The sequence below is a fragment of the Canis aureus genome, chromosome 5, assembly GCF_053574225.1.
Source record: "Canis aureus isolate CA01 chromosome 5, VMU_Caureus_v.1.0, whole genome shotgun sequence".
Classification (NCBI taxonomy): domain Eukaryota; kingdom Metazoa; phylum Chordata; class Mammalia; order Carnivora; family Canidae; genus Canis; species Canis aureus.
The window spans coordinates 9,909,517-9,933,545 of record NC_135615.1 but is presented as its reverse complement, the minus strand read 5'-3'; the positions used below and the strand labels follow the sequence as shown (position 1 = coordinate 9,933,545).

At 42.9% G+C, this 24,029-nt stretch overlaps 1 protein-coding gene across 1 annotated transcript in view; it reads right to left on the bottom strand.

The window, feature by feature from the left end:
- Positions 1 to 24,029, bottom strand: part of PIP4K2A (phosphatidylinositol-5-phosphate 4-kinase type 2 alpha) — a 178,405-nt gene that overhangs the window by 39,838 nt on the left and 114,538 nt on the right. Inside the window, exon 4 of the mRNA XM_077896832.1 lies at positions 9,868 to 10,020. Coding sequence (XP_077752958.1) covers positions 9,868 to 10,020 — 153 coding nt within the window. The remainder of the gene's footprint in view (positions 1 to 9,867; positions 10,021 to 24,029) is intronic.

The window sequence follows — 24,029 nt, the reverse complement described above, 5'->3', positions numbered from 1 at the left end:
ACAGACCATTGGGGGTAATTCCACATCCACAGAGACTGTAAATTCATGGCCAGAGCTTTAGCTGGGCCCTTTGCACAACTTGGCCACATCATGCTGCTAGGAGCCCTTCTGGTCCAGCTCCATGTTCACTAGCTGTGTAGCCTTCGATGAATTATTCAATCTCTTTGTGCCTCTGCATTTGGAGAAAAGGGATAATGAGAGTAATGAGTGCATCAGGGTTTTGTGAAGAATGTGAGGACCATGGAAACAGGACTGGGGGCACTGACTGCCCATATAAAGCCAAGACCCTGGGGTGAAGGGTGGAAACTTCCTAGAGCACCTGATGTGTCTCTAAAATGCTCTCTGAGATATGGATTTTTTTTTAAGTGCATGATGGGAACTCTCAATTTCAGTGAACGTCCCCAGAACAAAGACTTTCCAAAAATGAATAATTTTGTAAGTGTATGTATGTAGTAGTATGTATGTATCTGCTTATAAAATATCTGCTTATATTCTTGAAATATAAAAGAAACACGAAAAAAATTCTATTTCTCTCTCACATTGCTTTTAGGTTCTCAGAACTCTGAGCACTTTCCCTTCAAGAACTTAAACATCATTGACAAATTTACAAAACAACTTGAACACAAATGCTTCAAAAATAAGAAGAAAGGGATGTGTTGCGGGCACTATAGTATCATGCCTTTCTTCAATAACCAATTATTTGGCTGGAGTATCTTCCTTTTTTGAATATTGAAAAACATCCTCAGCAGCTATTAAATTCTTTTTTTAACATTGTTGATTCAATCACAGGATAATCTAAGGAATCTCTGCTTCTTCCCTTCTATGTCCTTAATTCCCAGATTACGAGAATGGAGAAATAATTTAATCCTGAGGATGATTCCTTAAGAAAGGTATAAATATTTCCTCCACTTTCAACCACTGTTTTGATGTGGCTACAAGGCAGGCCTTCCCTACTGGCAAAGGCCATATAGATACACGGGTGTGCCCCATCCGCTGTATTAGTATCTCAGTCTACAGGCTAGCAGGTGCAGTGCCTAGTGTAGTCTGTAGACTCCTTTCTAGAAGTCAGATGAGTCCGCTACTTCTGTCCTCTGCCACTCTGAGGTCCTAAGGGAGATAAGGCCACGAACGAACCAAACACTTGGCAATGCTGATCTTCCATGTGTGGCTCAGATATTAAGAGCACACATCAGACAAACAGATGATTCTTTTACAAGAGCATGGGCTGCATGTATACAATCCGAAAGAGTGTGCCTTTCAGTGAATTCTCGAATATGGCATTTTCCTGAGACATTCCTATCTGTGGCATCATGCTGGCTCTCTAGGTGACCTGCAGCCAAAGTCTCTCTCACATCTAATGTGAAGCTTGGTCTGGCACCTGTACTGGTGACTTTCAAATGCTTGCAGTTCCAAGAGGACAGCGAGCTTTCATCTGAATAGGAACTGAATATTTACTTCCCAATTTTAAAAGAGTGAACTTGATTATCATCAATTTTTATTATGCTTACTATATGGAGCTAAAACAATCACAGTTATTCTTGGGGTCAGTGTTAAACCCACTTCATTACCTACATTTGCATTTTAAAATATTGTTTTTATTGGGGATCCCTGGGTGGCTCAGAGGTTTAGCGCCTGTCTTTGGCCCAGGGTGTGAGACCACCTGGAGACCCGGGATTGAGTCCCACGTCGGGCTCTCTGAATGGAGCCTGTTTCTCCGCCTCTTTCTCTCTCTCCCTCTCTATGTCTATCATAAATAAGTAAATAAATCTTTAAAAAAAATAAAATATCGTTTTTATTAAGTATTTTTCACTTTTGTATTTTCATGGCCGGATACCTCAAGGCACCTGTTATTTATCACAGAGTGGCTTCTCTTTTTTTCAAGAGTACTCCCAGAAACTTATATCTGTTGGCAATGTGTCTGACACCTGTGTTTCTAACACTCACAGTTTTTACTTTCTTCTGTCTTCTTTTAAAAAAATGTACTTGTAAATGATTCCATGGCACAATCAATAAAACCAAATTTTATCTCTTCATAAGTCTTCCTTAGAACTTTTTCCTATATAGCCACGGGTTTGTTAGAACTGTAATACAAGGCTAAATGAACGTGGTGAAATCAGAATTTTTAAAACATATATGATGAAACAGCCATAAGATCTGTTTCCTTTGCTCTTGGGCGCTCAACAAGAATAACAAGTATTATGAATCCCGGGTTTGTTGCTCTTCTCATGCAAAATGAAATGCCATTAAAAGAGTCATAGCTGACTGAAGGGTTCAGCAGAGAGGATTCTAAGTGATGTACTGCAACAGATAAATATTTATATCTCTGCATGAGAGTGTGAACCTGGGCTCTGGCTTTTGGAAATTGCTGTTATTATCATGTTTCACTCATTTAGAGGCTTGAAGTGACAATTTAATATAGCATCAAATTAATACTTCAATGTAAAGTCTTGTTTCATTTAATGTTTCTGAAAGGTTAAATAATCTGTAATCCTTATTGTGCCTCTGGTTATGTTTATCGATCGCTGTGACAACATGAAAGAAAAGAAAATAAGAAAGAAAGAAAGAAAGATAGTCTGAAATTAAGGAGTGCTTTGTTTTAGAATGACCAAGCAAATAAATAAATCCATACTTTACTTGAATTCATGTTTTGGGAAAATGGTCTTTAAGTAGCAGTGAATACAATTTATTTTGGTTTCAAATAGTTTTGAGGTGAAAAAAGAATGTAAGGATGACTACATTTAGGCTAATATAAATACAAAACTACTGCCTTTCTTAAAATTGATAAAATCAGGTTTAAAAGGAACAAACACTCATCTGTAGTGTTTACAAACATTCTTAGTACTGAGATAATGAAAAATATATAGAATGTATCTGAAGGCAAACACTGGTGCTCCTCGTTTGTTACACTATGACTAAGACCCAGAAGCGCCATGGTTATTTTTTTTTTAAGATTTATTTATTCATTTATTCATGAGAGACACACACACACACACACAGAGAGAGAGAGAGAGAGAGAGAGAGAAGCAACGACACAGGCAGAGGGAGGAGCAGGCTCCATGCAGGGAGCCCGACATGGGACTCGATCCCGGGGCTCCAGGATCAGGCCCCCGGCCGAAGGTGGCGCTAAACCGCTGAGCCACCCGGGCTGCCCAGCACCATGGTTATTAAAGACGAAATCACTAGGTAAGAACTACTCTATCGTACGTGCAGATGGCATTTATTTATTGATTACAATGAAAATGCTGAATGGCTGTTCTGATGTCACCCTAAGGAGATCTGAGAGGCCCACGGCCGATGGGAGGCTTAGCTGATCAAAGAAGGTGGGTTCCAGAATCATCCCCTTGCCTTCCAGTCAGGAGCTGTGCCCCAGTGGCCCGGGACTGAGGCTGGGAGGTCAAATGTGTAAGCAGGTGTGCCAGGGAGCCGGGACAGGAGGAGGAGCTGGGGCCAGAGAGTGGAGGTGCCAAATTCCAACAGAAACATGCGCTCCTTGTTCATCTTTTTCAGCACAGACAAAACTCTCTGGACAGCACCTTTCCTAAAATAAGCTCAGAGGCCCTCTGGAGATTAAGCAATGAGCTCGCCAAGACTATCAAACATGAGAAGGCAAGTGTGGCTGCCTTTGGGGAAGGCCTCCCCGCCCAGCTGTGGAGTGTGGTCTGCAGCCTTGTTGGCAGCTCCTTCTGGGTCAGCCTCCCTGTTACCCTGGGGTGGGGAGGGGGAGGAGGGAGGACTCAAGAGCACCCCACCAGTTGGCTGCAGCTTGGTTGGCTTGCGTGGGGGCCTGCCTTGCCCCTCTGCCCAGTCCTGCTTCTTCCCCCTACCCTACATAGGTTTGATCCCTAGTCAACACCCTGACCCCAGACTGCGTGGGCTTCTGCTTGGATAGGTCACTCTGAGTGTCAGCAGGCCCAAGAAACAACAAATTCAGGCTCCCAGAAATTGCAGAGGTTAGGACCATCAGCAACAGAATTTGAATAGTCACATATAAAACATTTAAAAAATAAAAGATGCAATTTCTGAGATGAGCACATAACAGGAAACTATCAGGAAGGAACTGACACATTTTTAAAAATGGCACTTCTACAAGGAAATATGGAATTACTGAAATAGCGACCCACTGGGCAGGTGAGACAACAGAATGGGACAGCTGAAAAGAGGACTGGGCCTGGCGGAGCTGAGGAATTGCCCTGGAAAGTCAAGAGCAGGGTTGTCTGGGGATGGAAATGGGAATGAGGAGTGGGGGGCAGTGGAGACCAGAATGAGAACGTTCTAGCTATTGCAGAACTGAGAGGAGACAGAAGGCATATAAAGAGAAAAGGATGATGGAATTTCCAGAAACTGGAGGAAATCTGCTGGGGGCCCGGAAGCCTGAGCACGAATGGGGGGGCGGCGGGGGGAGGAGAAACTCTGGGAACTGAGGGCTCTGAGCAAATGGCTGCTCCCTGCCTGCAAAGTGGCGCTCAGCAGGGCGCTCCCTAGAGACCTGAGAGATGGCAATAGCCTTCCTGATGTTTCTGCGAAGAGATGCCAAGAAATGCATCTGCAGCTTCTGAAGGCAGAGGCTCTGCTGGGAGCTCAGCTTCAGTTAGCAGAGTTCCAGGGCGCTCCTCCGACTTAAAACTTTAATGTACTTTTCAAATTTTAATTGACCTCTCCTCCAGATAGAGAACCAAAAACCCAAAAGCAGACTCAGCGTGCTTCTCCAGCTCTAGAAAGTAGATAGTGCCCTGCCACCTGAGAAGCTTCATCAGCATCACCTGGGAGCATGTTAGAGACTCAGCATCTCAGGCCACCTGAGACCCACTGCGTGAGAATCTGCATTTCTGCGCGGTGCTCCGGTGTTGAGTCTCCACCCAAGGTTTGAGAAGCACTGATACACTGTGTAACCTGTTCTGTGCAACACCCAACTGTTTCAGCTGTTGGCTTTTATGTGCCTATTTTTTTCTTCTTTCCGTGGCTTCTTCTTCGAATGAAAATACCCACACCACTGTCCCTCATGGAAGGATAAAAAGATAGGACTCCAAGGAGGGTTCAAAAAAGTCAAGCATTCATTCTAAAATCCTCTCCTGAGATGTAAGATACTAGCTAGCTTACTCAACAAGGAATTCAAGGCACCTGGGTGGCTCAGTGGTTGAGCATCTCAGGTTGTGATACCAGGTTCCTGAGATCGAGTCCTGCATCAGGCTCCCCATGGGGAGCCTGCTTCTCCATCTGCCTGTCTCTCTCATGAATAAATAAATAAAATCTTAAAACAACAACAATGAATTCAGATTTTTAGACAGGACCTCCAGATTTGGGTCAAGTTACTAATTGTTTCCCAATGCTAAGGACAAAAAAGGCTTTGGGGGTTACTTTATCAGTTTATCAGTTCAGTCATTTTGAAATGAGAAACAAGTAAATTTAAACCCTGCATTTCAAAAATGGAAAAGATATTCTTCATGATATATTCCTAGGCATTTCTTGATGAGGCATACAATAACCTGTTCGCTCTCTTAAAACTTCTAAGATTCCACTGACACTGACCCTGAATTTCAGTTAAAGCTGAAGCTACATGATGCCAAAACTCCCAATGATTTTAAGCCAGCAGGGGGGGAAAAATCAGTCATTTTAAGAGACATTCAAGTAGGTTTCCTTTTTGAATGCTCTCTGACACCGGTGAGCAAATTAGTTGATAATTGTCATTTACAAGACCCAAGTTTGTTCTAGCCTAACAGAAAAGTGAAGAAAATGGTACTGACACCAAAACTTTGGGTAATTTTCCCAAATATAACAAAGAGAAAACCAAATAAAATAAAAGAGGCTTGTAAATGTTTGCTTTGCTTAATAGAAATTCTCTTTTGGTCTGAGGGATGATGTGGAGTGGAAATTATGGTAGGATTTGGGCCGCAAGTAAAGACTGAGGCAAGATATGGGGGCTTGGGAAAAATTCTAACTCCTTATGGTTTGAATTTTCATAATTTTGCAACCATCCCACACGACACCAGAAACCAGGCCCCCTAGTGGATTGACAGAGTTGATGATTTCAGCACAGGGAAGCAGGAAACAAAGGAAACAAAGTAGAAGAATGGTCTTTATCTTATTCAATCATTGAATAAGAGCACTTCCCATTCACTAAGCTGAGCAGGTTGTAAATATCAATTCACCTAATTAAGACAATACCCAGTAAAGGAGGTACTATTAACCAAATTTTATAGACAGAGAAATAGGTGTAGAGAAGTTCAGTCACTTGCCCAAGGTCATAGCTAGTCAGAGGCAAAACTGCAGCCGACAGCTCCAGAGTCTGAGGCCTGAACCGCCTGCCACACCGCCTTGCTGGGGAGTTTGGCTTGTCAGAAACGTAGTCCCAAGAAGAATTTATGTAAACATCTAGCAATGTTCTACTTCTCCAGAGACTGGCCTCGTGGTAATTTTAACCTTCCCGACTATCGCTATAGCTCTGGCTATATTTAATCAAAACAGAAAACAATGAAAGAAAAGAGAAGGGAAAAGAAAAGTCAAAGGGCCACGGAAGTACCGCAACTATCGGCAAGTCCATTCGTTTACTCCAAGGAGGCATCCTCTCTGAGAGCCAGTGCTGTCCACTGACAATCGGAACACGCCTCACTGCTCATCCAGACCAGGCAGCAGTTCAGAAGCCCAGCAGCACACAGAAGGTAAAAACAAAACAAAACAAAAAAACACAACAAAAAGCAAGACGAAATCGAAGAATTGACACTTGCCGCCCAAGCAACAGACAGAAATTTATGACTCAGCATAAATCCTCGAATTGGTCCAGATCTCCTTAGAGCAGGAAAAAAAGCCTGACATGTGCCTCAAATGCCTGGGAGCATCACAGAATAGAACAGAGAACCACAAAGCCTGGAGAGACCTCTCCTGGATCACAGATGACGAGGCCTGTATCCAATCACGGGCAACAGCTAACTTGGGGATTTACGAGGCTGAGCTCGCCACTGGGTCAAATCACCAGTATCCCGTGTGAAGGTGGCCTCTGTCAGGAGGGGCGTGAAGAACATTCAGGAGGCAGCCAGGCCAGCAGAGGGCCAGGGAGCCCGTGCAAACTGCATCCTCCCTTGCACAACCGTGGTACCAAGTGTAATTCTGTGTTGATGTGGTTTCAGCAGCCTACACCGATGATTTTCAAGTTCCATGAAATTCTATGTTGCATAGGTGTTTGCAAGGATGACGTTTACTGTGTCACGTGTCTTCTCCATGGGGTACTCCTTAGACTAAGGCAACCCTTGTCTGATCCTAGCACCAAGAACAGTTCTAGTCCTGCTCAACTTATTCATTGGTATCTTCAAGCACAGTAGCTGTGTCACTGACTTACTCAGGCTTCTCTTTGCACGTTGGCTCTAGGAAACTCAAATTCCTGGCCCTCATGCTAGCAAGCATGCTGGTCATCCCAGCCCAACCCAGGTTTCATTTTGTGTCCATCCTCTCCTTCCCTCTTCTACCTTGCCTCTCTTCCCATTTATTCTACCTCATGTTCCAAACTTTGTGGAAGGCCACCTTCTATCCTTTCTGGAATTAGGTCAAGAGTAAATCTGTGAACAAATGAATGAATGAATGAAACACAGATGGGGAAACCGAGCTTCAAAGATCATCTAAGTAGCCATTTCTTCACAAGCTAGGATGTAGGTCTCTTGATTTTCAACTTAATGTCCTTGAAATAAATTGTATTAATCATGGCAATTCTCATTTATTAAGACACTTTAGGTGTAAGATGCTACTTTTAAGAAGAAAGAAAAATCCAGATGTTGGAGAACAGACTTTTTGGGGAAAGAACATACCAAGAAGATAACTATTTTCCAGCAGTGGAACAAAAGGAAATCTTGAGCTCTGTGAAAGCCCTAGGAGGACATCAATATATTTATTATGATCCCCAATGTATTTTCTATAATACTGGTGACATGTCAAATCTGCATGCGAGGTTACAGCGACTACCCCAGAGAAAAGGTTTCAAACAGTGATTTCTGGAAAGCCAAGAAATTCTGAACTCAAAGTTGTCATCAGGAAGTTGATGTTTGAATTGCGTGTCACATTTTATTAGAACGTTATCATAGCCACGTATCAGAATAATATGTTTTCATCAGTCACTGAGGTATCACTTTGCTTTGAATGTTCTGAGATAATTTAAAGAAAGAGTAAAAAGACTGTCTAAGCATGACATTAAGTTCCAGAGGGGGAAACATGAAATAGTAGACACTTTAAAAGGTGAATAGTTAAAAGTCTCATACTGTAATTCAATTCATTCAGAAGCCTGTGCCTGTGCCCTCACTCATACTATCCCGGTATTTTAAAATGTCCTTTATATTAAGCAACAGCATAAGTGCTATAGAACAAATTTCAAAAGGAAGAGATGTCTTAAAAGATTTTTTAGACATTCAATGAATTTAGAGGCTGACTTAATGTTTTTAAAGAACAAAACAGGAGCAGTCCCCAGTTTCCAGAAACAGAATATAGCTCAAAGATTTTTAATAGATTTCACTGCAAGCAAAATGCAATCGATCACATTCGCAGAGATGGGAAGAATAAGCAAGTGCCAAGAAATAATTCAAGACGCTAGAACATCACATGTGACCATAAAGTAGGGAAGTGGACTTTTAAACAGAAGTCTCAGAGCTCACAAATCCAAATGACCACTGCCTTCAAAGTAGTCACCTTGAGAGGCCGAGATTTAATAATGTTTCAGAATCCTTCAGTTAACACAGGCACTTAATTCTGAGAATCCTCTGTGACAGCCAATCTTTACTTGTGAGGAGGATTTGGAGCTATTTAGGTCAAAAAATAAAGCAGGAGTCTAAAAGCAAGCGTGTGTGTGTTGGTGTGTGGTTCAGATATTAGTTCTGAAGATGACTGCTGTGATGTTGCAAGCAATGGTCATATTCATGCCAAAGACCACAATTTCTCAGGATGCCACAGTGGTTACTGCTGTGTGACTTGCTGATGATGGTCGCCAGCACCATCTACCGAGGTGCCAGCGTGTGGCAGAGCTGTGCTGAGTACCGGATGTGAGCTCTTCCCCCTTAACCTCCAGGACTCCAGAGTTAGGTGTTGTTATTACCTCCATTGTATAAACCAAGAAACTGAGGCTTCAAAGTCCAGAAGTCACCTGGTTAGGAGGTGACAGGGCTGGGATCTGAAGCCAGGAGTATCTGACAATGGACTTCATGCCCTTATACCACAGTACGTAAAGCCTTGTACAGCTCCAGCTGGGACCTGAGGAATATGTGCTCTATCAGGCACACTTATGTCATAATTGTTGAGATTGAGAAAGAGAGAGAAAGAAAGGGAGGGAGGGAAGGAGGGAGGGAGATAGATCATTGCTCCCAACGGGAGTTTCATTTTATTCCCAGGGGATTATGAATGGAGAACACTGAAGGGTAAAAAGGACGCAGGAAGTAAACAAACACCAACTTTCTAAAATCGAATAATTTTCTCCGAGTGGGGTGGACCCCTCTGGGGCGGGGACAGGAAGAAACAGAGAAAACAAGATAGGATTTGGAAGTGTAAATGGATAAATACCCAAGAGGTCGACACCTGACTTCTGGCATGGTGAAAACACTTCTGAAATGTTGCCAAATCTTAAACTAAGTGATTTTAAATTCAGAACGGTAATCATCAAAACTATTATGCGGAAGAGTATTTACATGAAAAGTGTTAAATAAATAACTAATGATCTTCACAGTACAAGAATTCCTAAATGTTAATGATCAGCAATCTGGTCACAAAAATGTTAATAAACCCAGGGAGGAGATTTTTATGTTAAATGTGTTCTTATTATTCCTAACTAGATCTTTGGCCTTGGTCATAATTCATCATGAATGTTAACTTTCTCAAGAGTTTCAAATAGAGAAAAATTACCTGGTGGTATTTCTTCAAGATGTTGTGCATTTCGGCCACATCTTCACTCGTGATGGTCTTGATGATGTATCTTTTGTCGTAGGAGGTGTGGAATCGAGCCCCGCTGCGTGCCTGGGAGTCGTTGGGAAGGGGTGCGCTCCTGGTCAAGGAATTCTTCCCGTTGGGATAAGGCGGGGGGAGGAAGGAAGAGACAGGTTTAGAGGCATGGCCTTCTGATTTCCAGATCATGTGTTGTCATCACAAGTTTTCAAACACATTTATGTTTGGAAGAAATTGGTATATGTAGGATGACAACATTAAATATGTATCATAACTCAAACTGCTAGTCTTATTTTTTTAAGATTTTATGTATTTATTCATGAGAGACAGAGACAAAGGTGGGGGAGAAACAGGCTTCCTGCAGGGAGCCTGATGTGGGACTCAATCCCAGGACCCCCGGATCACGCACTGAGCCAAAGGCAGACGCTCAACCGCTGGGCCACCCAGGGATCCCTCAAACCGCTAGTCTTTCAAATGAAATGAAAACAGCTTGGATATATACTATGCTTCTAATGTCCTTAAGGTAGGCTAATGGCCAACTCCAACCAGTTACTTTGTCTACCTTGTTCTTTTTCTGAGCTGGACAAGAGCTCACATTTTCTTCTGAATAAAATTAGGTTCCAACCACAAAAAGAATTTCTTCCATTCCCCGAGTGGTTTCCTTACAGAACAGTTACTCTGCCAAACAGCAGGCCAAAAATATTTCTCAGAATCTTATGGGTGAGGAGATGGGGACAGGAGAGGGTCGATCACTGGGCAAAGGCCCCACGGCTAGTAAGGGGAAGCGCTGGAGCCCCATCTCCAGGGCAGAGGACTCAGAGCCCCAGTTCTCAACTAGTAAAGACCACTCGCAACTACTTCATCTGTGCCATCCTTGGGAGAGGCCTGGGCAGGTGTATTCTGAACTAGCTCCTCATAAGACTCTGACTTAGTCCATCTTCTACCCCACTTCAGCCATTTTGAGAACAATTTAGCTCCTGGTGGACAAGGAGTGGCTCTGAGCAGGGGCTCTTGTAGCACCATTTCGTTCCAGTATCTGGCTCAAGCTACTGATACTCTAGCTAGGTAAGTCCACCTGAAAGTCGACCCTTTTCTCATTTGTGACTCTCTTGTTTGAATCTCCCATTTTCTTAACCTTCAAGAAACCTCTCCCATCTCCTCCAACCTTCTTACACTGGTCACTCAGACTACTAGGATGATGTCTAGCACCTCAGAAGGGTACTCCCCAACCCTGCTGCCTGCTTGTGCCTCTCAGTACTGACCTTCCCACCCTGCCTGGCTCCAGAGCTGGGTGGCATAGGAGGGATTCAAAGGCAAGACACTTTCCCTCTCCAACTTCCTCTCTACAAGTGGGCATTTGAAAGCCCCACTGAATGTCTGGTAAAGGGGACACAGATGTCTTTAGAGAAATGAGTGGTTATCACTGCATCATGGATTTTCAATGAAAGAGGTCTTTTCCATCTAGTATACGCAGGTCGCTATGCTTTCCTTCCTCTCTAGATGAAATCTGACAGGATTTAGCTCTATGAAGGACAACTAGGCTGCAGTGGCAGAGTCGCTCAGGAAGGTCCTTCTCATTGCTGAGGGAGTGGTCTACAAGTGTGATGCCATCTCCCAGCATGCACCCTGGCACGGCTGTGGCGACCGTCACATTCTAACACAGCATGTCTTGATTAGAGGGCTGGCAGGCACAACTGTCAAGAGCAGAGCCAATGCTGCCAATTAACTGAATTTGCTTTCCTTAGGTTATTAGGAAACTGGAGAGAAGGGGAAAAAAATCGATGTAACTTCCAATGACTTTAAATAGCAGGATTTGGCAGGGTTAAATTATTCTTGAGACAACTGAAATCCATTAGATAGACTGAGAAGGATGAAAATAATTTTCAGGATGAAAATGGCCATATTCATGAAAGTCTAATTCTCCATTACATTGGTTTTTTTTTCTTTTTTCCTCAAAAAAATTCTCCTTCACACTACTTCCTACTATGAATAAAAAGGAAGAAAATGGAAGTGAATTCTCCCTCTTGGCGTTTTAAACACCAGCAAAAAAAAAAAAAAAAATCAATTCTTGTCACGGGCTAAGGGTCTTACATTTTTCTCCCACACATTAACTTGCAAAAAATTATCCCAATAACTTCTTTTTTCGGAGGGGGGGTGGGGTAGGTAGTAAAGGATGCTGTGCTCAGCAAAGGATAGAATTACAGCAACATATTGATTAATATCAGATATTAAAGTCTAACATTATATCACAGACCAATGGGAGAGAATAAAATTGAACGCTGCACAGTAAGTGCTTCTCAAACTTTAAGGAGCAACCAAATCACTTGGGGATCACACTGAAATGCAGATTTTGACCTTGCAAGTGTGGGCTGGGGCATCTGAAGAAGGAGATGAGGACGATAGAGCCATGGCAAGTCTGTCTCCCACGTGAGAATCAAGAGTCTACTGAAGTATGGCTAGAGTGGGTTTTGTCTATGCGGAGGGTATAAACTCCAGTGCATTAAGTGTGTCATAATCACATACTTACTGGCATGAATACCTCTCCCATTATATTCTGTCCAGTTTTGGTTTGGTTAAAATGGGAAAGTTTATTTTATTCTTTTAAAGGTTTTATTTATTTGAGAGAGAGAAAGAGAGAGCACACAAGGATGAGCAGAGGGAGAAGGACAAGCAGACTCTGTGCTAAGTGCAGAGCCTGACGTGGGGCTCAATCCCATGACCCCGAGATCAAGACCCGAGCAGAAACCAAGAGTCAGATGCTGAACTGACTGTGCCACCCAGGCTTCCAAAAATGGGAAACTTTATAGTGAAGTAGAAGAATTCATTCCATTCACTGTATTAATTCATTAGAAAAATACTTAATAATGATTTATACAAGGCAAGGTATGGGCTTCCAAAAGGCTAGAAATGACTCATCAAATAAGTAGTGGCTCTTCAGCTCAGATGCTACCTCTTTCAAATTCTTTCTTTCCCTTCAGTTTCAAATATATTGATAATCATTTATTCTAGACTCTGCATTAGCATATTGTCCATGTCTTAATCCTGGTCATAACACTTTACAAATTCTAATCCTGACTCTGCCTCAACTCAGTTTTTCAATAATCATGAGTAGACCCAACCCAACTGGTAGTCTACTTCCCGTGCATGTAAGGATGTTTTTAAGGCTCTCAGTTTTCAAATAATCAGTGAAGTTAGGAACAGCCACATTGTCAGAATTAAGAAAGTACCTTTTATAATCACTACGAACATAAAAAAATATGAACCAAATTTATTGAAGGCCTTAGAGAAGTAGAAAATGAGAAGAGTAAACACTATTTTACACAAAATGAACAATCCTTGAAATGACTCTTAAGGCCTGGAAAAATCCAACTCACTATTTCATCTTTATTTTCACAACATTCTCCTGAGATAGGAAAGGCCAAGTGCTTTTTCCCACTTGAAGATAACCAGACTGTGGAGTACAATAGAGTCAAGTAATACGCCTGAGGCTCCTGCCTAACATTTCCTCTGAGGAAGCCAAAATGGGTAATTTTTGAAGATAAGACTAAACTTTTGCCATCACTTTACATCATAATCATAGACTTTCTGGGTCTTTGAAATAAGGTAGAAGAGTGTGTGGGTATGTGTGTGTGTGTGTGTGTTCGTGTGCATCTAATGGTACGGCACCTGTTCTACCGCTCTTCAACCATTGGGTATGTCCATTAGCTTCTCTGAGCCTCAGTTTCTGTGTCTATAAAGTGATGGAGAATAAACTAGGGGAGAGGGTGAGCTGAATGAGATCTCTACCACAGATCTTTCGTAACTCTCAGAACGAATTTACTTGAAGGCATGGCATGCTGCCCCAGGAGCTATAGATTCACCTCAGAGGGTGAGTCAGTACACTTCCCAACAAAAGTTCAGTCAGAAAGGTACAGCCAGCACCTCAGCAGAGGCATAATGTTGGTTTAGGATATCTGGGCCATGATTGAAGAGAAGATGGCAATAGTTCTTAGGGCAGCATGAAAATAATGCTTCATAGATTCCAGATACTCTCAGGACAATTTTGGCAAGATGGAGAAAATGAGCTGAGAGAAGGAAGTCAAGGCTATGTATCTAAAGGAGCCACTAGGCAGCTTCCATACAGTCTGCTATGTAGCAAAATTAAATTCTGAAATTATTCAGTGTGCTCTGCTCTGTCACAAAGAAAAAATGAACCATAGTATCACACAGGATGGTTGGCGAGTTTGGGAGGTGAAGAGGAAGAAGGCCTGAGAGAAGCAGAGCTTCGCAGTGACCTTTGGTAACCCCCAAGGGGTCCCTCTATATGTAAATAATGTTCACAATCAAAGAGCATGACAGCTGACAGCAACCTTGGAGATTATTCTAAGCCATTTAATTTACAGGTAAGAAAACAGAATCCCAGAGAGTGGAAATGACTTGCTTGCCCTAGTACTTGAACATTTGAGTGGGACGATACACATGAGGACCTTGCAGGGGCCTCTCCCAGAGCAGTCGGCCTCCATCCCTCCCACCATTGCTGCCTCCCTCCTGGGCTCAAAAGTCTGGTGGGCATTAATGATGGGATCGTTGATACAGTCTTCCATGGTGACAAACACCTTCCAATGACAATTTAGAGCATGAATGAACTGGCACAAAACCAAGCTGTCTTTATGTTTTCAGTATTGCCAAGTAAAAGTAAATCATCAGTAATAGCCTCAATGCTAATGCAGGCCAGGGTCCTCAATCTACATTTTATTAACGTGTGCACAAATCTATCCTGACTCATTCTAGGACTGTTCATTACTCGACTTGAGGAGCTGTCTTCTCGCAAGGCAAGAGCTGAGACTGATGTATGTTTCTGGAACACGGCTTCAGGACAGGGAAAGTATGTGTGGTTGAGCCCTGGGCTTAAAGTCAGACAATTCATGCGGCACAGACAGGGCTGAAAGATGCCCAGCACTTCATATTTCTGACAGTGCTGTGCACTGGGGGTGACGGTGTCAATCCTAAGAATTCTTCACATTTCTGACCACGTGACTCAGTACACTGTGTCTATTTTAATTAGTTCACATGTTCTGAGAATTGCTGGGGCTTTTCATTCTCTTTTGGTGACTGGCTTCTATCTCTAGACTGTCCTATCCTGTTTTTCCCTGCTTAAAACTGTAAGGGTTTTCTTGACAAATAATGCCAAGGCTGAAACAAGAAATCCTTTACTCTGGGAATGCGAAATTCTGGGTTACTCTCCACAATGCTAAACTGGAAAGAAAGAAAAAAGAAAGAAAGAAAGAAAGAAAGAAAAGACAAAAAGAAGTTAAGACAAAATCTGCAAGTGAGGACAAGTTGTGCATAGAGGAAAGAAGGTCCAGCTGAAGATACTATATATATATATATATATTTTTTTTTTTTTTTTTAATTCTTTCCCTCTTAACCACCTGATTTAAAAGACCAAGTCTTGGGGCACCTGGGTGGCTCAGTCGGTTAAGTGTCTGCCTTTGGCTCAGGTCATGATCTCAGAGTCTTAGGGATCCACTCACATGTCAGGCTCCCTACTCAGCATGGAATCTGCTTCTCCCTCTCCTGCTCTCCCTATTCATGCTCGCTCTCTCAAATAAATGAATAAAATCTTAAAAAAAAAGACCAAGTCTGAGATGAAAATCTGATCTAATCAAAGACCTAAAAATCACTGCTTATAGGGCTGTTTAGTCATCTTCAAGGTAATTCCCATTTCCAAAGTAAAATATTTACTCTCAGGAATGTTCACCAATACCTACCTTTCTGGGTGTATGAGAAAGTTGCCAGGTAAAATGACACAATGATATCTACCTAGAATATGGAGCTCTACTCTTATGCCCTCATTAGAAAACAGATTTCAGAAAAGAAAAGAAAGAAGAAAATAGGAAAACAGATTCTTTGTTATAGACAAAGCTATATATTCTGAAACACGGTGTCATTTTAAAAATTCAAAATCTGGGATTCTGAACCTCTCAGTTCAAAAGTGTGAATGTGCAAAACGAAGTGCTCTTTGGCTATGTGGAGTCAAAGTCACAACACAGTTTAAAGGCAATCCAGGGCATTCAATGTGTGAAATGTCCCACTGGCCTTGTGAAATGTCCTCATACATCTTCCCAAGTCTATAAGCCATCAGAGAAGACAAGACCCTCACAAAGCCATGAAGTACACATTCATCAAAATGGTTTTTAAAATTTTTTTTTTATTTTTTGCTTTTTTTTCAAGATTTTATTTAGTTGTTCAAGAGAGACACAGAGAGAAAGAGGCAGAGACACAGGCAGAGGGAGAAGCAGGCACCTTATGGGGAGCCCTACATGGGACTCGATCCTGGGTCTCCAGGATCATAACCTGGGCTGAAGGCGGTGCTAAACCGCTGAGCCACCTAGACTGCCCCATCAAAATGTTCTGACATTGAAACCATCTCTCTATGTTTAGTCCATTCATACTTCTATTTAGTTTACTCATATCTTCTCAGGTTCACGTTGCCAAAGCAGAGCCATGATGGCCTTTCAAATTCCAAACAGTGCTGCTGATGAAGCTGGCAGATGGTATAACATGGCATTGGGCATGGAAACTTTAAAATCAAGACCGTGAATTTGGGCAAGTTAATTTAAGCTCTTGGTGCGTTGGTTTCCATATCTATAGAAATAACGATAAGGATAATAATAATATGAGCCACACGTTTGGGAATTAAATTAGAGGAGTATAATGTTTTAAAATAGTGCCTGGAAAAGAGAAGTACTCAATAAATGGTAGCGATGATTATAAATAGTGAATTTCAACTTGGAAGATCTTTACAAGTGCAGATCAATATTGACAGATGATTCTGCAGACTGAGAAGCTAAAAATGAAGAAGGACTCAGAGATAATCTTCTTCCAATTTGTCCTTGATTCCTCTTATCCCCACCCTGGCCAAGCCTCTGGTTTGTACCTAGGAAAAATTGAGAGCCTCCCGCTGTCCATTTACCTTTGCAGGTTATTTCCTACAGCCCTCCTTAACAACCACTTATATTTTTACAAACGAATTTACAACATTTTATAAAGAACTCTGAGGTAAAAAAAAATTCCCAACCCACAAGGTCTTCCTCCTGTCCTCAGCGCCCACTTATCTCCATCAAAGGGGATAAAGGGGTGGGACAGGTCTCTAAAGAAATAGAAAGTGGGGCATCTGGGTGGCCCAGTTGACTGAGGACTGATTGGACTCTTGGTTTCGGCTCAGGTCATGATATCAGGGTCGTAAGTTCGAGCCCCACGTTGGGCTCCAGGTGCAGCACAGAGTCTGCTTAAGATTCTCTTTCTCCATCTCCCTCTGCCCCTCCTCCCTGCTCACTCACTCTCTCAAATAAATAAATCTTTAAAAGACAGAGAGAGAGAGAGAGAGATGGAAAGCACAGGGGAGGGATCCCTGGGTGGTGCAGCGGTTTGGCGCCTCCCTTTGGCCCAGGGCGTGATCCTGGAGACCCGGGATCAAATCCCACGTTGGGCTCCCGGTGCATGGAGCCTGCTTCTCCCTCTGCCTATGTCTTTGCCTCTCTCTCTCTCTCTCTCTCTCTCTCTGTATGACTATCATAAATAAATAAAAATTAAAAAAAAAAAAAAAAAAGGAAAGCACAGGGGAAGGCAGCTGGGAGAGGTGGGTGACTCCTTCCTGAGGAGAGGAGGAAAGCAGGCTGAAGACGCCCACGGATTTGAAGGCACAGGGGAGGGAAAGTCAGGGGAGCTCACTGCGCAGACCTCTGCTACCTCAAGGGAGAAGCAAGAATAAAGGAAGCAAGCAGGTGCCAGGTAAAGATGAGGGCTCAAGGAGAGAGACGGAGGTTTGCAAAAGCAACCTTGGAACTGACAGTGTGGGGAGGAATCTGGATGACACGCTGAGTTACCTCGAAGTCCACAATCCCGTTCAATGCAGAGCTTTAAAAGATTCAATTGAACATTTAAAATATGGATTAATAGACACTGATACAGTGTCTTGTTACCTCCACTGCCCACAAATTTATTCATAGGCTTCAGATCTCAGCATGTACGGCAGAAACAGAGCGAGTCAGAAGTCAAGGGAACGAGCCCTCCCAGCTCCCCTCGCTCTGTTACCTGACTATTGGCAAAGAAAGTTGGACTTAACGTCTCTAGGTTTCCTTCTTGCTCTACTAATTAGTATTCAGTAATAGTTACTGCTATTAGTTTGCAGAGAAGTAGGAGATGGACAATGATTTGCTGTTAATTTAGGGGTGATATCTAATCACAAATGTAAACTAACTGCAACATACACGCTGTATTCATTAGCCACCTCGTTCTTCTGTACATTTGTTAGTTAGTTTCACATTATAAACGATCTGATGCCTCAAATTCACTTGTTCTAAATGGAAACACTGTTATCGCACCGCCCTACCCTCGAGAAAAAGGGAGCTCAAGTCAGTGGTGGAGGAAAATTACAATCACCTATTGAATATAAACTACTCTTAAGCCGCATTCTTCTTCCTTAATGGCTTTACTGAGCTGTAACTCACATACCAGATAATTCACCTCTTTAAAGTGTGCAGTTTAATGGTTTTTAGTAGACAAAATTAACCGTCACCACAATGAATTTGAGAACATGGTTATCACCTTGAAAAGAAACCCTTACCCATTAGCAGTCACTCCCGTTCTGACCCCCACCCTCAAGCAGGAAACCACGATCCACCGCCTTATAGATTTGCCTATTGTGGACAGTTCATATAAACACACTCCTACAGTACACGGGCATCTGTGACAGGGCCAAACTTTCTTCTTGCAAGTCCCGAAGGTGACCAACTTGCTAGCTATAGATCCTGGGCTGTCTCTGGGCGAGTGAGGGACCATCATACGTACACTGTACTCGGTCCAGCGTGGTAGACACCTTTATAGCCAGCAAATCTTGATTCTTAGGGATGCTCCCAGAGGAGTTGGGGGAAAAGCCGAACTCTCTGGCAAAAACTGAAGTTCTGGGGCAGACCTATTAGATGTAGGACAGGTAGCGAGATGACAATTGAGTCCACTTTTGCTTGATTCTCTTGCATCTTGGTAAGTGGACTTATTTTTACCCGCTTCCGTCTTGCACAGGCAAACACGTGACTGATCTTACAACATCCTGTCCCAAAACTCAATAGCAGTGTTTGAAGCTCTGTGTCATGTCAGCCCTTGGCAGGAAATAAAGGAAGATAATGAGAGATGAAACTCACTCTTCAGTGGCCTTCTGACTCTTCTAATTGGAACTTTACTGTCATTTCCCTTAAGAAAGGGATTAATGGTGCCATCCTTCCTCCCCACTCCTCTGAAAGTCTACACTGAAGATGTTTATTTCCGCAGTGGGAGGTCTGGGATTAGTGGGGCCTCCAGAAGGGTGGAGGAAATGTAAAGGTCAATTTAATTAGCTCATTCTTACCACTGATCTTCTATGTCTCTCCTGAAAATGTCATGATTTAGTAACCATTACAGTCCCCAGTGCATTTCTCAATACTCAAGCATTTTGAACGCTTAATTCCCAGAGTCTACACCTTCGTGGATTTTTCCCCATTTTGATATGGGTTTGTATTTCTGTGAAAAATCATGTACGCAAAGTTTTTATTTTTAATCAGCAGAAAGGCCACTTAATATCAATTAGGCCATGCTCCAGTGTATAAAAGCCACCACCTTACAAAGGGAACATGTCGACATTGCACACGAGCACCTCAGTGACTGTCATTTACTCAAGATGACTTAATAACAGATTCAGAGCGTTGGCAGCTGGGAGGGTTGCCGCAAAGATCATGTCCTTCTCCCTCATTTCATAGATGAGAAAATTAAGATGCAGCCACAGCATCACTCCCTGAAAATCCAAGATTAACACCAGCCTCCTTGCTCCCGGGAAATGTTCTTGCTCCTAATCCATGCTACCTGTTTCATGGGATTGAAACCTGGAAGCTGAACGCTCCCTGCTGACAAATCAGGATTATGATTACATGCCTCAAATCACAAGGCCGGGAGCCAGGAGCAACTGCCCAGACAAGGCTGCTTTCTCAGTTTGCATTTGACGTATCTGAGAGAACACAGATGGTCCTCTGACCTTGTCAGAGAGGTAAAGACCAACATGCTAACTTGAACATCATCATGAAGGATTTATTAAATGCCCACTGTGTTCAAAGCTGTGTGTTAAGCTTTTCGGGAATTTCAAAGAAAGTCTAGGCTGTGATCCCAGGTGTAGAGTGGCTTTCATTAAAAGGAGGAGCAAGACACACTGCAATTTAACACTTATCAATAATGAAACGACGGAGGCAAGAAGAACACAAAAACGAATGGCAATGACCAGAGAAGGAGGCAGAGTTGTGGGAACTTCACAGAGCACCATGAGATCTCCTTCAAAAATCTCAGGTTGGTACTTGACTGACATTAAAATACCAGAGTCCCGTGTCTGAGGATCACACTAAGCAAACACAACATCTAACCTGGACAGAAACTCCCTGTGGCAGGGACAACTGTTCAGTTCTTGGTTGGAAGTCATGGGTCATAACCCAAAGTGGGTTCAGTGGGGGGAAACGAAGGCAAACAGGAAGCCTGAGTTATTAGGTGAGGACAATCTGTGGTGGGGACAGTCACTGATTCAACTTGTAAGGAGCAGAAAAAGCACAGGGAAAAAAAAAATCTAATGATGTTGCTAGGCTGTGAAGGAGCTCTCCTGAAAGTCAGTCAGGGCACTGTCCAATGTGAGAAGAGCTCCTTTGGTTTTCGGCCCAGGTGGAGTTTCTGTCTGCTATGCTCTGTGAGGCCCACGAAGGCTTACCAGTAAGGCCAGCGAGAGTAAGGAGAAGCTGTGAATGAGTGGGCTCAAGAGACACAGCAGTTACAGAGGAAAGAAAGAGCTTAAATGATTCAAGGAGCAAGCAAATTCTGGTGATGACAGTACAAGTAGGCCTGTTGAGAGACAAGCACCCACAAGCCAACCTCCCCCACGTCTGGGCCTGGGCTCCTGACCCAGGGCACCACCTAAGCTGCCCCACTGCACCATGCCTAGCAAGATGGCCTCCACCTTCAAAAGGCTGAAAACTCAACTGCATCTTCCTCTCTCTCCTCACCCTTTCCCAAGCCCCCCTCCAGTGAGTGACTGGCCCTCCTACACTCCCAGCCCCTCCAGCTCTAACACCTTCATTCCTGTCAGGTTTCTCTTCCCCCCACCTCGGGGAGCTGCTCTCTGTTTGACCCTGTCAGTGCCGAGGGCCCTGATTTATCCCTCTTCACTCGCTGGGATAGTTCAGAGCCTCCTAGCCGCATTATCTCCTCATGCATTCTGTACACAACCACCTCAGTTATCTTTAGAAAATCCACTTGTCATCACATCATTCGCCTGTGCAAAATCCACAGAGCTGCTCTAGGGCTGAAGTATCCAGGGGAAAGTCTGCAGGCCGGTTTCCCATCTTTAGTTTTACAGCCCCAACACCATCCAGTTGCTTCATGTTTCCTGAGCTCTAGGGCCGCCATGCTTTGGCCCGGAAGGCTGGCTTCCCTTAGTCCACCCCCCCAGCCCTGCATCCTTTCCTGCCACAGATATCTCCAAAGTGCCTGCCCAGAGCCAGGCTGATGCTAAACTCTGGGCCTGCCCCGTGGTGGACATGTCAGACTCCTTCCTGCCCTCAGACAGCTTAAATGGTATTTGGGCAATCTACATTTGAAAACATGGTGATAGGCTCTGTATTCTCAGGTACTGGCGATTTCTCACCACCCCACCCCACCCCCAACAAGGTTCTGTATACCCTGGTCTTAACACTTTAAAATTTTAGTTTTAAACTTAGAACTAGAACATCAAAAGTTTAAAATGTTAGCTTTTAAAATTAATTATTTTAAAATTAGAATTCTCTGTTACAAATACAAAGAAGATGCATCAAATGCAAATAATGAGGGATTCTAATTCAGGAGACGCGGTAGGGGAAAAGTAAACCGGGTATTATCCTCCACAAAGAACAACAGGACTCGGTTTCAATTACGTGGTGTGTTGAGGTTTAACTACATCATCTCCAGCTTGCAGAACTTTTTGGTTTCTGGTGGGCAATCCTCTCCTGCAGCTCAGAAACTTGAAGTGGAGCCGCCCTTGGGCCTCCTGGGCCTGTTGTAAGAGGTCTCTCTCTGAGAGACTGGAAAGAGGGGTGCAGATTTTCTTGGAGAACATTAAAAATCAAGATGTCTGGGTTTCTGTAAATCTCATTAGCATCTAATATAGAATCTGATATGGAATAGTTAAAACAAACGCAAAGGAATTCCTTCCCTCTTTCTTTCCTTCCTCATCCCCTATAATGTCTTGCATAGACCGGACATGCAGTAGGTACAAATAAACACACACGGAGTGGTAACTGTGCATGAAATCATGCACTGAAGGGGGACCAGAGATTTGGGTGGCAGTGGTGGCAGAAACAGCACCACAGTGCAAATAATAGTGGAGGCCTCCATGGGTGCATTCATCTTGAAAGATGTCTTATCTTAAAAGTATGGGAAAGGGAAGTCACATTGGCCCAACAATGATAGGAAGAACATAATTCAACACTGAGCCTCTTAGAGACCAATGAAATAATTTTAAGACACACTAATAAATTGGAGAAAGTTCTGAATCTGGAAGCAGCGGACATAAACATATGTACCTACACAGAGGCTTATGTATATATATATGTGCATATACATACATAAATATTAAGTGATACTCTTATTAATGATGAATATTCTCAAACCATTGTTTGAATTTGTCTTTAACAGTGAGAAAAAAAAAGTTTTATTTTTAAAGGACACTCAAGAAACCAAAACCAGGGGAGAAATACAAATGTTTACAGTAGGAATGCTCTTCAATTCTTTTCAAGAAGTTTAAGTTTGCTGATAGAGGTCAATTAGGTAGGCTAATTACTATGTTCATTTTTATCAGATTCATCAACACTGACTTTTTTCAGGCGCAACAAAAAGGTAGTCCCACACATGAGGCAGGTCGACACCATTCATCCCTTTGATTTAATGTGAAGGTCTGAATACTAAATGATCCAGACAGCAGACCTCCTTATCACATTGATTTAAAGCCACTCGTCCAATAAGCAAGCACTTCAGAAAAATAAACAGATCAAGGCAAGGCAAAGCAGTGTGAGACCTGGTTCCCCTCTAGCAATCTGGTGCCATCAAAAGATGATCAGAGCCCAGGTCGCAGGTCTCACTTTTCAAATCAGATTGAGAAAGAGTATTTAATTTGGTACTACGTATGTCAATGGGTATGTATTTCTTGTTCTGGCCATGATAAATGCAATGTCTTGGCAGTGATGAGTTGATGAGCCAAGCAGCTGGGGTAACAGCCCCTCCAGTCCTGGCCTATGTCCACTGCTGGGCTTCACAGGTCCTTCCCAGAACCCTCCTGGGACCACAGCACCTCAGCCTTTACCCTGTCAATGCCCAACAGCCCTCAAGGTACAAACTCAGAGCCAGAGCTGGCATATTTCCTCCAGTTTTCCAAACCAAGTGGCCAAGAAAGTGGGGAGTGGAGCCCCACATTTACAATATCATCTGCAGTTTAAACTCAGGGGCCTGCCCCGACTGAAAATTTCCTAAAAGGTAGAGATTTTGGGAAAGGAATGTGGAACTGGGGAGAAAAATTAGTATATATCTCTGGTTTACTAAAGTTACTCTAAACACTCAGTTTTTTGGTTTTTGTTTTTTTGTTTTTTTTGTTTTTAAATAGAAATACAGTTACCAAAGAGAAAGCAACAATTTAAATGCCACTAGAACCGGGCACGGCTGAGGAAAGGAGTGGCATTCAAATGATTAATTATACTCACACCGGCTCTCTATACTGATCTCTCCTGCTAAGAGCTTAGGTGGCTTGCCAATTACTTACGTGAATCATCCTCTACTTGCCTGATTTGTCTTTAAAGTTTGTACTCAGCAATTTGCACGTATTTAAATATCAAGTGACATGGTAGTTTTTAGGGGGGAAAAGGTGAAGGAAAGCTGGCTCATGTCTTGGTATTTCTGCAACTAAACTGGTCATTTTAGGAAATTTAAAAAACTACTTTCATCTGCTACAGTACAGATTTCAGGCTGTAAATAGTCCATTTTAGATCTTACTTAACAGGGCTGATTATGGGAAGAAATTTTAAAACTCCCGTTTTGATAATGAATTGAGG